At 38.0% G+C, this 15,614-nt stretch overlaps 1 protein-coding gene across 2 annotated transcripts; it reads left to right on the top strand.

Annotated features, from left to right (window-relative positions):
• Positions 1-4,513: 4,513 nt before the first annotated feature.
• Positions 4,514-13,321, top strand: LOC136683886 (uncharacterized). 2 transcript variants are annotated; one of them, XM_066659064.1, is made up of 10 exons: positions 4,514-5,014; positions 6,819-7,027; positions 7,328-7,484; positions 8,668-8,955; positions 9,357-9,404; positions 9,710-9,789; positions 10,066-10,108; positions 10,335-10,938; positions 11,193-11,334; positions 11,420-13,321. In XM_066659064.1, exons 2-7 carry the CDS (start codon positions 6,821-6,823, stop codon positions 10,081-10,083), a joined length of 798 nt encoding a protein of 265 aa, XP_066515161.1. In that variant the 5' UTR covers positions 4,514-5,014; positions 6,819-6,820; the 3' UTR covers positions 10,084-10,108; positions 10,335-10,938; positions 11,193-11,334; positions 11,420-13,321. The 2 variants fall into 2 exon arrangements, with proteins under 2 accessions (XP_066515161.1, XP_066515160.1); XM_066659063.1 differs by having other exon boundaries at positions 4,514-5,435.
• The last annotated feature ends 2,293 nt before the right edge of the window (positions 13,322-15,614 follow it).

Genomic DNA, 15,614 nt, shown 5'->3' with positions numbered 1-15,614 from the left:
ATCACTGTGTTGAATGCAGAACTAAAATCGATGAACAGCATACTCACCTATGAGTTTTGACAGTCCAGTTGGGTTAGTGCCGTGTGTAGTGCTGTTGAGATAGCGTCCTCGGTGGATCTGTTGCTACGATAAGCAAACTGGTGTGGGTCCAGCGTAGCAGGCAGGCAGGATTTCAAGTGAGAAAGAACTAGTCTTTTAAAGCACTTGGAAATTATTGGGGTGAGTGCTACAGGTCGAAAGTCATTAAAGTCTGAAGCAGTAGAATGCCTAGGCACAGGCACAATGATGGCTGACTTAAAGATAGATGGTACAGCTGCCTGGGCAAGCGAAACATTAAAGATGTGAGCGAAGACACCCGCAAGTTCCACAGCACAAGCTCTTAGCACACGGCCAGGTACACCATCAGGGCCAGCTGCCTTCCGTGCATTCACTCTGCTCAGCATGCGACTGACATCCGAAGTGGAAAGTACAAGTGGGTTGTCGTCGGTGGAAGATTTATTGAAGATATCAATATCATCTGGTCGAAACGAGCGTAGAAGTTGTTCAGCTCATCAGGGACTGAAGCACTGTTGGTAGATGGAACAAAGCTAGTTGGTTTATAGTCAGTCAGGGCGTGTATTCCCTGCCACGTACGCCGAGGGTCAGAGGAGGTAAAGTGCTCCTCAATCCGGCGTTTGTAGCAGTGCTTGGCTATAGCTATTAGTCTCTTCATATTGCCAGCAACCCCAGTGGGCGGTACAGAGGACTCTTGTACCCTGAGCGCTTGTTGATTTGTTTCAGGACAGAGTTAGTGTAGGTGTCCAAGTGGATGTGTGAGACTGTGGTGGCTCGGGCAGCATACTCACTCCAGTCGGTGTGCTGGAACTGTTGCTGAAGGAAGGAGTCAGCCCCATCCATCCAGATCTTTACAGTTCTGGTTGAAGGCTTAATCCTATGCATGACTGCAGTGTATTTGGGAAGCAGGAACAAAGAAAGATAATCGGACAGTCCAAGATGGGGGAGGGGTGTTGTTTTGAAGCTGGTTAAAGTCAAACCGATGCTGAATCCGGTGTTTGTGCGGTGAATGTTAATTTCCAAAAGTGTCTGTCTGTCGTAACTGTAGTTCGCAAGAGTTATTTGCGCAAGAAAACTGGAGATAGCTAAGTACAGAAGTATAACATCACTAAAACCGGTAAGACGCTGAGCCTCGCAGTGTGATCGCGATGCCATCTTGGTCCTGGGAGACCAAGGACCATTTCCTATGGAAATCAAGGTCCCAGAATCTGGAGGAAGAGAGGAGAGGCACAGAATCCACGTTGCTCGAGGTACCCTGCAAAGTTTCCACAGTCAGTGGCAGTTTGGGGTCCCATGTCATCTGATGGTGTGGGTCCACTGTATTTTCTGAGGTCCAAGGTCAACGCAGCCGCCTACCAGGGAGATTTAGATTACTTTATGCTTCCTTATGCCTCCAAGCGAGGTGGGTTAGTGCAGTGTGTAGTGCTGTTGAGATAGCGTCCTCGGTGGATCTGTTGCTACGATAAGCAAACTGGTGTGGGTCCAGCGTAGCAGGCAGGCAGGATTTCAAGTGAGAAAGAACTAGTCTTTTAAAGCACTTGGAAATTATTGGGGTGAGTGAGGCACAAGCACAACGATGGCTGACTTAAAGATAGATGGTACAGCTACCTGGGCAAGCGAAACATTAAAGATGTGAGTGAAGACACCCGCAAGTTCCACATCACAAGCTCTTAGCACCCGGCCAGGTACACCATCAGGGCCAGCTACCTTCCATGCATTCACTCTGCTCAGCATGCGACTGACGTCCGAAGTGGAAAGTACAAGCTCGCACAAATCACTCAGAGAGAGCGGGCAGCATGCACAAAACACTCAGAGAGAGCGCGCAGTTTGCACAAAACACTCAGAGAGCGCGCAGATTGCACAAAACACTCAGCGAAAGCGCGCAGCACGCACAAAACCCTCAGCGAGAGCGCGCAGTTTGCACAAAACACACAGAGAGAGCGCAAAGCTCGCAAAAAAAAACTCAGAGAGAGCGCGCAGTTCGCACAAAACACTCATAGAGAGCGCGCAGTTTGCACAAAACACTCAGAGGGATGCGCAAAGCTCGCAAAAAAAAAAAAAAAAAAAAAAAAAAAACCTGAGAGAGCGCGCAGCGCGCACAAAACATTCAGCGAGAGCGCGCAGTTTGCACAAAACACACAGAGAGAGCGCGCAGCACTCACAAAATTTCTGTTGAAGCCATAGCATAACTCAATGGTGAGTCAAAAGCGGCAGAGGTTACTTTTTTTTTAAAAAACCGTGACCCAGGCAAAGCTCCATATTTGTAACGGCAAATGCAAAGCTGGTTAAGGCATAACTTTGTTGGGGTTAACCTTTTGTCTGAAGTGTCTTACATAACTTCAAGTCTTGTGTGAATGTGTTCACCGGAAAAATACTCCAACAGCGCTCCGTATAACATGGATAAAACAATTATTTACAACACATACCAAGTCGACATTAACAGAGCACGTTTTATAAATAATATAGAAGACACGGGTTAGCCTTTTTTTTGTAAGCACAGGGCTGACATTTTATGAAACACACTTTACCTTGTGTGAGCACTATATCTACAATGTTTGAATCCATTTTTAAAAAAGGTTCTTCTTTTTTGCAGCTTGAACACAACTAAATCAGATGCAGTGGGCATGTAAATTTTGCAAATTTGTGTATGAAAGAAAGGGCAACTGCTTAGACATTACAGATACAGAAACATGGTGGTTACAGCCACCAGTGAAACGCATGTTGGAGCGCTGGCCAGCCCTTTTCAGAAAGCAGCAGGTATGGTAACAAATATGTAATTTATGTAAAATAAAACATACAATCATATTAACATGAACATATTACTTCTACAAGAGTAAATGTATTTTAATTTGTGTAATCTGTTAATGTGGTACAAATCGAATTATGGCTCTATGTGTGCTGTGTTTTTCCTAAAGGTTTTTGCTGAGTTCACAAGGGTGGCAAGTAAAGATCTTGAACAAGACTTTTTTGAGGCCTTGGACAGTCACACCCCACGATTCCTTGAGATCTTTAAATCCAGGAAAGGAATTATTGGCAGTACACTTGCAGACATTGTTGCCCAAGTTGAAATTAAGGTAAGGAATCTTTTTATTACAATTTGGAATGTTACTTTTATAAGAGTGATCCAGTCACCTCCTTAATGGAACACTAGATAATATTTTTTACCTTAATTTTTTAGCTTAATTACAGCTTAAAAATCATTGTGATGCTCCACTGATCTTAGCTAGTGTTCCTTTAAGGTTGGTTAGTTTTCCTGTAGACTTGTCATCATCAACTAATTCCAAACATGAGAACCAACATTTATTTGCCATGGAGCTGCACTATTTCCCGAAAACTATTAAATACAAATCAGTTATTTTTGTGCTGTGTAATGTTTCTTTCATTTTTAATGGTTCTTTCTAAAACCATGGAGCCCAAAGACAGACAAGTTAAACAAAACAGCACAAACACCCAATAATATTTTTTTTAGCAGATGAATCCTGTTTTAATGGGATGGTAACATATATTATAGAACACAGACACCTATGTGTTTTAACTTATAATTTATCACACATTTGTCTCATGTTTATTTTTAGATATTTTGGTTTGTTTTTTCTTAACTTGTAGATCCAGGATATTACAGCAATGTGGACTGCTGTCCTTCGTTGTCTTCCAGGTTTATCTTGGAGATTAGGCAGTGAGTACTTCAAGGTCTGTTTTGTAAGTATTACATCAAATTGTATAATTAAAATTTACTTAGTGAAGACATGAAGGTTTTGCAATAATATATTTTTTCATTATATTTACCTTTTGTCTGCAGGATTCAGATACCATCACAGATTTCATTCAGGTTCCTGATGGGTTATTGACTGTTATACCTGAAGACAGCCAGCAACCAGGTCCAAATGCCATACACTTTGAGCCATCTAGCATTAATATCATACTGGAAGGTAACGTTATGGAGAACATTGAAAACCATGCTCAAGCTATTTGCCTGACATTTGAACTACTATAAAACCTTCATTTGGACTATCCCAAAAGACTGGAGAACACATTTGACTTGCTAAACCTGGGAGTAGGCAATCTGAGCCCAAAATAATTTAAGGGATTTCTAAGTTTCGATGGACCCAGCTTTACCCTCTTATTGATGTTAGGCTCTCATTTATATGGTTTGCACTTGCAAAATGTTCTTGTGTTGTTCATAATGTGTCAAAGCACTTAAATTTATTGTGCAAAACTTTAGCTTGGTTAAGTGCATTAAACATTATTGTACATTTTTGTTTATTACACAGACTGTGCCATTTGAGTCATTCAAGAATAAAGATTACTGGAGGTTTTCTTTTAAAAAATATTTTTAATTGACTTAAATGTGGAATTAATTTTATTTTTGGGTAACTTTATGTATTTAGATAGGCTGATGTGCTCTGTGATGTAATGGAATTTGATTAAAATAAACCAGAAGTACTACTGAATAATAATTCTTTGTTGTGCTTACTTTATTTTTCTAAGGCAATCGGTTTCCTAAATTCTATTAAGTAAACAGGACTCTTGTGGAATTATGTTAACTTGGGTAACATAAGTTGGCAGTACTTAAAATGGCAACTTACATCTATGTACTACTTAATGTCAGAACAACTCATATCAATTAAGTAAATACAGTTGCGTTGCAACCTGGTCTCATGGGTTATACGTACCTCTGAACACTTTTTTGCAGAGGACCAAATACGTACTGACTGGTACATTTTGGTGCCGATTTTAGAAGCAAATCTCCACAGGGGGTGCTAAAGAGAAATGCAGACTAATGAAAAACTGTGATGGTTTTTCTATTAAAACTCTGGTTGACGTTAGGATTTTTGAAGCTGTTAATCGTCACTGTTAATTTTTTGTTAATGTTTAGAATAGTTTGGGATCGCCCATGATGACTGTCTGTTCTTGAGTGAGCAAATCAACTAACTATTGCCTCCTGTAACGTAGCATCTGTGTAGGTGAAGCTATATCGTTTAGTCTGGTTGATGGAGCAGATTGTGCACTTTTTTGCTACCAAACTAAAGGTTCCCATAACCTTTTACCTAGACATATCGGGGAACGAGACGTGCTGTCTACTGATTAAATTATTAAATCGCATGAGTGACTTTTTAAATTACGTGTCTTGTCGTCAGGCGACACCTGAGCATATACGTAGCTTTAGATACGTTTTGTAGCCTGGTGGCTAATGAGTTGGCGTTTGCTAAATAAAACGGTCAGTGTGTTTCTGTGGCCGTAACGATGTACTTTGTAAACACCATCGCTCTTGTTATGTTACAAGAATGTGAAAGATATCGTGGCTCCGTCAGTGGAAAAATAACAGCGTACTTCGGTTGCTATGGTAACAACGAGTCTATGGCTGTGTCTGAAACTTGAAGGTATGTGCCTTGACCTCTTGTTGCCTATGTAGGGCCTTAGAAGGTAGCATTGAGATAAAGGTATTTGAAACCAAATCTCTTTTGGGACACATTCAGCAGGCATTAATTCATTAACAATATTCCAACAGCTTACATCTAGCTCTCAGTGTACATTTAAAAAGTGGCCAAACCGAGTTTTAAAATGCATTAATTAAATATTGGATTTGGGACACTACTTCATACCGTCCTGCTTAGCTTGTGTTGGCAGCATTTCTTCGTCTATTTAGTATTATTATTATTATTATTATTATTATTATTATTATTATTGTCATTATTATGATTAATGATAATAATAATAATAATAATAATAATAATACTTTTGTCGCACATTTATAAGCAAATAAATAAACTACATATTCCATTTAAAGAAAATAAGTTAATAGGAAAAAAGAAGCAGAATCTTTTGAAAAAATAAATTTCTTTAGAAATGTAAAATTGAGGCTGTACGGAGTTCCGCATGATTGGTTTTAAGTAGGCCGTTAATCAGTGCAACACCGTGCTTAACGGGAGCAGGAGTGAGCGAGTGAGCGAGTGTGTAAAACTTTGTCACGTTAGTAATGAATGGTACACATTTATATGAGATTAGTAAGAATTATTAAATGTGTGCTGAACTTTTCTACGCTGTGTTCAACTTAAATACGCTGTTAATGTTACAGCAGTATGTTTACACACGGGACCGATTCCCTCCAGTCCACCTTAAATTCAGCCTTTAAACTACTCGTTTTTATCCATTTTCACATGCTTTATTGTTATGCTCTTTAAATGTTGTGTATAACTGATAACCACATCTCATAAACTTTTCCTGCCCTCAACTTCATATGTAACGTTAACCTAAAATACTTTAAAAACATAATTTAGTGAGTAAGGTGGACATGATTTACTTTTTGCGCGTTTTCATAGACACTTTCGTTGTGCGCATGTGTGAAAATATGCACGTGTCAATCTATTAGTGTCGTTCATGATGAAGATGGTTTTCAGGACACAGAAAACCGTTTAAATATTGCAGTCTTTATCTTATTAACCAGACAAATTTACTATGTACATTTAATGTCAATATATAAATTAAACTAGGCTCACTCATATAAAATAAAGTGCAGCCATGACTCTGCCATGATGGCATATTCTGTGTAAAAGTAGAGAAGTCTGTGAAAGGCCAGTGCAAATATGGTGCCCCAGTGAAAACAACTGAGGTGGCTAGGCCAGCCAGTCACAGATGTCTTTACTTAATTTCAAAACTTGTATGCATAATTGGGCCTCTTGTTTAAGGGGCTCAAATATAAGTAGTCACATTAACAGAAATGAGTTGTTATGGTTTTTAATGCCATTTGCTTTCTATTTGTTTAGATATGCCAGGAAGCACCAGGAAGATATGCCCAGGGTGCAATGGTCAGATAAGTGTCTCCTACAAAGCTTGCCCAATTTGCAAAGAGCCACAACCATATAAAGCCAAACTTAAGGAAAAGAGAAAATTATTCGAAGACAATAAAAACAAGTGGAAAAAATATATCAAAAAGAACAACAACAGGACTGTTCTTAACAGCAGCCATGTATTGGTAAGGTCAGGTCATTGCTAAAGGTGCTACCAGCTATTTAAGAAGTTAAGTCAGTTACCCAGTCATATTTCACAGATAATTGTTTTGTCTTTTACTGTTTTTTTTTTTTTTGTATTATGTATTGTATTATGTATTGTATACATGAGTTTTAAGGTTTTTGAACACAATATTTTGTACAGGAGAAATTGATCAATAAGACAGTATTTTTGTATTATTTGGTTATGAAGTATAAAAAGCACTTAGTCACATATTATTTGATGTGACAGTCGTCTTATATGCTATTTAATGTCTTTTTTTCAGCTTGACAAACTTGCAACCCTTGATTTCTTCCCTGTATTGCTTTTGGGGAAGAAATGCAAAGGTAGTTTGGTGGCAGATGCAGTACTAGGTGGGGATTACCTTCTAGATGATGATTTGCTTCAGAGGTTAAAAATGATGTACGAAGCCATGTTAAAGAGTAAGTATAAAAAAATAGTTTTTTTAAATATTGCTACTGTGGGTTCGAGCCCCGCTCCGGGTGACTGTCTGTGAGGAGTGTGGTGTGTTCTCCCTGTGTCTGTGTGGATTTCCTCTGGGTGACTGTCTGTGAGGAGTGTGGTGTGTTCTCCCTGTGTCTGTGTGGGTTTCCTCCGGGTGACTGTCTGTGAGGAGTGTGGTGTGTTTTCCCTGTGTCCGTGTGGGTTTCCTCCGGGTGCTCCGGTTTCCTCCCACGCTCCAAAAACACATGTTGGTAGGTGGATTGGCGACTCCATAGGTGTGAGTGTGTGAGTGACTGTGACTGTGCGTGTGTGTTGCCCTGTGAAGGACTGGCACCCCTCCAGGGTGTGTTCCCGCCTTGTGCCCAATGATTCCAGGTAGGCTCTGGACCCACCTGAACTGGATAAGTGTTACAGATAATGAATTTCCATGAATTTCCATGGTAAAATAAAGCTATTCTAAATCTCCCCTCTTAAGGGTTATGTAATTATTCTTGGTGAAAAAAAATTACAAATCAAATGAACATTTACACAGATCAGCTATAGCATTAACACCACATGTCAGTACCCAATTCCTGTTTTCTCAACCAAATGAGAATTATAAAATGAATTGGTCCTCCTGTGGAAACAATGGTTTGAATCCAGCATTTTTTATATTTTGTGTATCCCCCTTCTAAATATGCAACCAATAGAATAAGCTGTGTCTGTAGCACTCTACCTCTCTCATTGCCATGGATATCCGGAATTTTCTGATGACACTGTAAGAAACCAATTTAGAACCGAAGTTTATGAAAACTGTTTTAGTATAAAAAACATATATGCATAAAATCAAATTAAAAGAAAGGTGTTGGGGTTTAAACACAGTACAAAATAAACCACTGTCTGCCACCAATCTTTACCTGTAAACTACAAATTAAAAATGTAAACTTTGTTTTTAAGAATCTATACCATATTGCAAAACAAATGTTGCGATACTTGATATTTATATATCTACTTACAATCCAAATTATAATAATACTGCACCAGTTTTTGCAAGCCCCTTACTTGTAGCATCAATAATTAGCCAATTAGCCATCGATTTTATGGCATAAAGTGCAATTGTTAAAAAAATTGTGCAAAATGTGTTGGAGTTGTCTTGTTAATTAAATTTGTCTTGTCTTTAAGTTCATTTTCAAAGAGAGAAGGACAAGGCCACTGGGTGCCCAAAAACCACTGTCCTGGATGGTAGCTCAGAGATCACCAGTCAAGAGACTGAAGACCCACAGACTGCCAGTCTGGAAATCTCTGGCTTGCAGGTCACCAGTCAAGAGACTGATGACGCACAGACTTCTGATTTGGAATCTGCCAGCCCAGGAACCCATCATCTGCAGACCACCAACCTGACCACCAGACCCGCAAAAGGAAGCAATATTGCTGGTCCCCAGGGCCAAAAGGCCAAAAAAAGAACGAGAAGTGAAGTATATTTTCTTAATAGACAGTAAAGTGTTGTGTATCACAGTAGTTACAATGCGATTGGAAAGTCTTCAGACCCTTTCACTTTTTCACATTTTATGTTGAGGCCTTGTGATAAAATAAAATTAAAAACAAAGTTTTCCCCAATGAATCTACGTTCAATTACCCACAATCACAAAGTGAATATGGAATATTAGAAATGTTTGCAAATTTATTATAAGGCAAAAAATAAAATTTGTATGGACATAAGTATTCAGAACCTTTGTATGACACTTGAAATTTATCCCAAAGCCTCAACATAACGAAGTCAAAGTTCTGAAAATGTTCTAAAGGCATTGTATGTTACACTACATATTGTTTTATTTCGTATTAATTGCTTTTATCTTATTAATTGTATTTAGAGCCAGGCGAGCAAAGAGGAGTTGAGAAGAAAAACAAAAAGCAAAAACGTAATGAACATTTTCTCTTTTTAAAATATGTTAACATAATTAATATACATTATTATATTATCACAAACCTGAAATAGTGATATAAAATGCAGTTTTTGTCAAATTATACCTGAATTGTTGTGTATATATATAATTATAATATAGAGCCGCGCTAATGGATTAGCATAGGATCTTATCCTGTGTATGATTATAATTTAATAAGGTGTTCATTAGTCAAAACTTGGTGTATGCAGGCTCTGTTTGGTATGTTCTTTTTATCTGTTACTGTAATAAACCAGTAATGGCTGTAATGGCCTGTCTTTCAGATGAGTGTCCTGAATGCACTAGAAGAAAGATGCAGAACCAATTTCCTTATTCCAGTGTTTTGAAAAGAAGAGTGAAAAATGTAGGTCTTCCTTAAGCCTTTTCACAGGTTTTATATAGATATACTCAGGTTCACTTATTATTCTTTTTTTTTAATCATCTTTGGTTATATAAACAAGACTGTTTCATTCATCTTAATATCAGTATCTGATATTACCACCACAATTGCAGGAAGTACAGCAGAGGTATTATGCATTCATTGTGCCAAACAAATGCAGCTGGATATTGATATTTTTTTCTGAAATTTCAGACTTGTGTTATGATCGTTTTTTTTTTTTTTTTTTTTTTAATTATATAGGGGAAAAGGAGGTCCTAATTCGATGGGTTCCGTGCAAGTCTTGGTATGTGTGTAAATAAAGTTGTTACATTTGAAACTTTATAGGTAATGGGCTCACAATCCACAACTGTTTAAACAGTGTGATATTTCTAAAGTATCAATAGTTCCTGAAATATTTGTTTTAATTATAATACTGTATAAAAGTACAATATAATATTTACATGTACAATTTGCTAGCTTGAAAAATTACCTAAATATGATTACTGACAGTATTTCATTTATGTTTACAGTGGGACCAAATGGAAAGATTCCTGGGAGCCATCATCCTTTATTGACAAATGAATTTGTTATAACATTTGTATAATCTTTGTACATTAATATATTATTTACTTTAAAATAATGGCTACAATTTAAGAGGTTAGATTTTTCTAAACTGTTCTGTTCATGAAAAAAAAAGCTTTTTTGATATTTACAAACTCCTGCTGTGTCAGTTTTGTGGTCTAACTAACATTCTCTGTTCAATAAACTACATACAGTTAATTTACTGTTACATTTTCGCATTTGCTTCATTTTAAACAATAATCAATATGAAGTTATTCCATTTGCAAGAAGCTATTTAGCTGTCCTTACTGCACCCCAGCAATATTTGTGGTCTCAGTTGATGTAAACCACAATCATTACATTGTATAGCAAGGTATTCAAGAACGTACATATTCACACTCTACATCAACAAATGACAAACTACACAATTATGCATTGTACAGCAAACTATACCTAACCTGTCGCTGTTCATTATAAGCTGTTATGTTTTGTCTTTAGCTTGTCAAGCTATCTTCATCACTAATCACAAAGATGTCATCAGATTTGTGTCACATACACAGCAAAGCCAAACATGTAAGTTCATATTTGCACAGCTATTGGAATATCTCATTTAAATTAACTGTCCATACTGCCATGCATTGTCATATCAACCTGTATAGTTCATTGCTCAAACATCATGCTGCTAATATGCTGCTGTACTAGTCCCTTCCTTATCCACAAAAGATTCATTTACAGTTGTTCCTTGTATTGACTTTACAAGATCATTTGTCTCTGAGCGTACATATTTTGTGTAAGCGGGCTTAACCTTCCAAATCAATGTTTTACAGGCTTGGGTGTTTTTCACACAAAAAGAGGTCTCACAGAGTCATTGGTGTTGCAAAGCTTCAAGAGGGGAAGAAGAACCTTGTGATCCTTGTGTGTGTGATTCTCTGAAGTTATCTCTCTATCAGACGAAGGACAACCTGCAAAGTAAATGTTCACTTTTACTTTGTTTTTGTACATACTTTTCACCAATTTTAAATGTCTGTATAATGACATCTTTTTCATACTTAAGTACATCTAACAGAGAATGCAAAGAAGATTCTCACCTGCCTGATCCACATAAGAACAATGAGAGAGCTGCAGTGATGTACAAGGACAACTGTTGACATCTGTCTTCTGAGGTCTAGGCCTAAATTCACCCAGATATCAACAACTGTTGACAATGATGGCCAGCTGGGTCAAAATTGGAATGGTATACCAACACTGAGGACATCCACAAGAAGTGCCTGAACCAGCTTTAGTTTCTGAGAATGCCCAGGTCCTTCAGTGTGTGCAACAGTATGCTACAAATGTTCTATCACCCTGTTGTTGCAAGCACCATCTTCTATGTTGTGGTGTGCTGGGGAGAGGGCAACACAGCAAAGGAGGCCAACGGACTGAATAAACTCATAAAGAAGACTTGAGTCTCTCACTGGATCCAAGCAGATCACACTGTAGGAGGTTGTGTAGGACAGAATGCTGGTAAAACTGCTGGTGATGATGGAAATTCTTTGTACACCTACCCAAATCCTGATGGCATAACATTTTAACTAAACTTGCTATGACTATTCTTATCACAAACTGCTCTTTGTATATTAGGACTACTAGGACAATTGAATATATCTGATCACTTGAATTTATCATGAGTCACTTATGTGTTATGACCACATTTCTCTTTGCACACTACAATATTGAATGTACACTGTATCATCAAATGTTTGAGTTTCTCCTGCTTTTGTTGGAATAACTGTCTTTACTGTCTGAGGAAGGCTTTCTATTAGATTTGTAACATTGCTGTGAGGATTTGATTACGTGAATTTTCAATATTTACTTAATTTGAAGTTAGCTCTGACTTATGTCTGGAAGAAGGTACCATAGCATTCAGTCCAATACTGCTACATTTTGTATGACATTGATTCCCCTCCACAAGCTAACATACTCCTTAATTCCCAGAATCTGAATGGACAGTTCCCAACACACACATGCACACTCTAATTAACGTCTATGTAACCTCCTCTATCTGTCAAACACACTTGCTCACTTTTTTTTTTTTTTTACATTTATGGCATTTGGCAGGCACTCTTATCCAGAGTGACATACAAGGCTATTCGTATTGCAGGTAGACCAATGTATTATTAGGAGTTGTACCCAAGGACTGAAGGGGACATAGTGTGATGTTACCTACTGTGCCACAACAACCACATGACATGTCTATGTAACCTCCATACACAAGCATGCCCTCAAACACAACACATAGACACAGTTTCACTTAAAAATTATTTTCAATGCAATTATTGTACTTAACACTGAGATGCATTTTTTGTAATTCCAAAAATCTGTATTTTGTAGCACCTTGCACAGTTTTCTCCTAGAGTACTGTATTAATACTGTATTCTGTTACTGCCACTAAATTAGTGTATTAACTAGTACTGTATTCCATTACTGATGTTCTGGATGCTACATGTGACTTCTGTGCTTATATATGTGGACTGTCTGAAAATACTTATGTCGTAGCATGTTACATCTTTCTATGAACAACTTCATTCCACATCTACTTTAGTTAGTAGATTCAATAGTTAAAGTCTTCTGACTATTGGTCCTGATCTGTATTTACTGTAAGTCTTTGTAATTATTGCACTCTGTATACTGTGCTGTCCTGCACTTATGTTTTGTGTCATACAATATTCCTGAAAGAGATTATTTAGTTTCACAGTGTACTGGTATATAGCTGAAATTACAGTAAAATCTCTTGATCTTACACACATATGCTTTACAATGTTTGATTAAATTGTAACTGGAAAATCACTGAATAAATTATACTTGCCAACAGTTTTTTTTTATGAAATCATATTTAAGATTGCCACAATAACAATTCAAGAGGTCAAAACAGACTTTGTAAGATGGTGTGGTATGATGCAAAATAAACTAATACAATTTGGACAAAAGTATTGGGACACCTGTTTGCTTATTATTTCTTCTGAAATCAAGGACATTAAAAAGAGTTTCTCCTTTTTATGTCGAGGGAAGACTTTTTACTAGATTTTGGAACCTTGCTTTGAAGATTTGACTGCATTCAGTGATTAGCGTTTGTGCGTCCAAGATGTTGGATGATCACCACCATCACCTCACCCCCATCTCCCAATATCACACACCTCAATGCTGGGGTGTTTGTACCTCTCTAGACAACACTTGGTATTAGATATGGTGCTATTAGATTCGTGTTTATGTGTTCCAGGAAGTCATATTCTATTGGCAATACTTCTCTACAGGTACTTGACAAGCTGTGTGTGTGTATTTGTATATATGTGTCACTTATGGGTGCAACTTAAAGTAACTTAGCATGCATTAAAATAAATACACATATATTTGGACACACATAGATCAGCCCTAATATTACAACTACTGTTGTCCTGAAGGGGTGTTCTTGCTATGTGCTAATGTGTATGTAGGTGCATATGTAGGTGCTATGTGTCAAAGTAACACCCATGTAAATGCCAGGACCCCAGGTTTCCTAGCAAAACATTGCTTCACTAACACTGCCTCACCCAGCATCGTCTTGTCATGTCTTCCCAGGTTCCCACATGATATAAAATAAAACCAGATATATTAAACAAGTTCACCATCTTCCATTGTTCCATGGTCTAGTTATGTTGTTCATATGCCCTTTGTAGGCACTGCCAGTGGTGGACAGATGTCAGTTTGGGAACTCTGGCTGGTCTGCAGCTATGCAGCCTCATATGCAACAATCTGTAATGCACTTTGTGTCCTTACACATTTCTATCATATCCATCTTAAACGTTTCAGTAGTCCTGCAGTAGCTCTTCTGTGGGATTAGGCTAGGTCGCTAACCTTTTCTCCCCATGCGCTTCAGTGAGCTTTTTGTTCCCATGATAATATAATTGGTTCATCTGTTGTCTTCATTGAAACACTTTTGGTATGGCTGTGAACATTTAGCATGAAGTTGTGCAGAGTTAATGAGCTAGGGGAAAAGTAATGCTCATACGTTCTCATCATATGTTCTGTGTTTTAGTTGTAAGACAAGGGCAGGGAAGAGAATGACAGCTCGATACAGCTGGTTAGAGGTCTAGCTGGCTAGAGGTTTGCTGTATTTTACTACACCAAGGACTGATACAATATATTCAGTTGCCCTGCATGGCTTTGGCATTGTAGCATATTAATGTCAATGGCCAGTCAGGAAGTTTACTCATTTGGCTAATAATTATTTTTGACATTTTCATACCACATTTTTCCTGGCCCCTGGTCATTTACTATTATGCAAGCTTAATAACAAAGTGTAAATCCACAGTATTGGTGAAGGAACTGCATGCTTTCTGCACTGAGGCTGGGCACTGCACAGAAACACCTCCAGTTCATCACTGGGGGATCATATGGCATATAAAGAAATCACATCAACATTCTACTAAAATTTATAGTTGTAATATAATCATGAATTTGCTATGTTGTAGTTAAATGTTGATTCCCGCTCCGGGTGACTGTCTGTGAGGAGTTGGTGTGTTCTCTCAGTGTCCGCATGGGTTTCCTCCAGGTGACTGTCTGTGAGGAGTGTGGTGTGTTCTCTCTGTGTCTGCGTGGGTTTCCTCCGGGTGACTGTCTGTGAGGAGTGTGGTGTGTTCTCCCTGTGTCTGCATGGGTTTTCTTCGGGTGACTGTCTGTGAGGAGTGTGGTGTGTTCTCCCTGTGTCTGCGTGGGTTTCCTCCGGGTGCTCCGGTTTCCTCCCACAGTCCAAAAACACACGTTGGTAGGTGGATTGGAGACTCAAAACTGTCCGTAGGTGTGAGTGAATGTGGAATGACTCCAGGTAGGCTCTGGACCCACCGCAACCCTGAACTGGATAAGGGTTACAGACAATGAATGAATGAATGTAGTTAAATGTTCATATGCAACAAGGATACCTGTGTATTAAAAACATTGGATTTTTGCATTGTATTTAAAAGAGAAAAGGAGGCAAGATGTTGAAACTGACTGTGGATGTATAATTATAAATTTATCAGTTGTTGCTGAAATGACTAACACTTGTTTTTGTCTGTGTTTGTGTGTAGGGATGAGAAGAGGCAAGTATCAGCTGGCTGCCTTAAGCCTTATGTTAAGAACCTTTGCCAGCATTGATTTGTTAATAAATATGCATTCTCCTTCTTTACTAGTTTATTACCAGGTTTCTGCAAAACTGAACCTAATTAATCATAATACCAAATTCAAATAAAATAATG

This window comes from Hoplias malabaricus, unplaced genomic scaffold (assembly GCF_029633855.1).
Source record: "Hoplias malabaricus isolate fHopMal1 unplaced genomic scaffold, fHopMal1.hap1 scaffold_210, whole genome shotgun sequence".
NCBI lineage: Eukaryota > Metazoa > Chordata > Actinopteri > Characiformes > Erythrinidae > Hoplias > Hoplias malabaricus.
The sequence above is the reverse complement of the archived record's forward strand: the minus strand, read 5'-3'. Positions and strand labels throughout refer to the sequence as shown.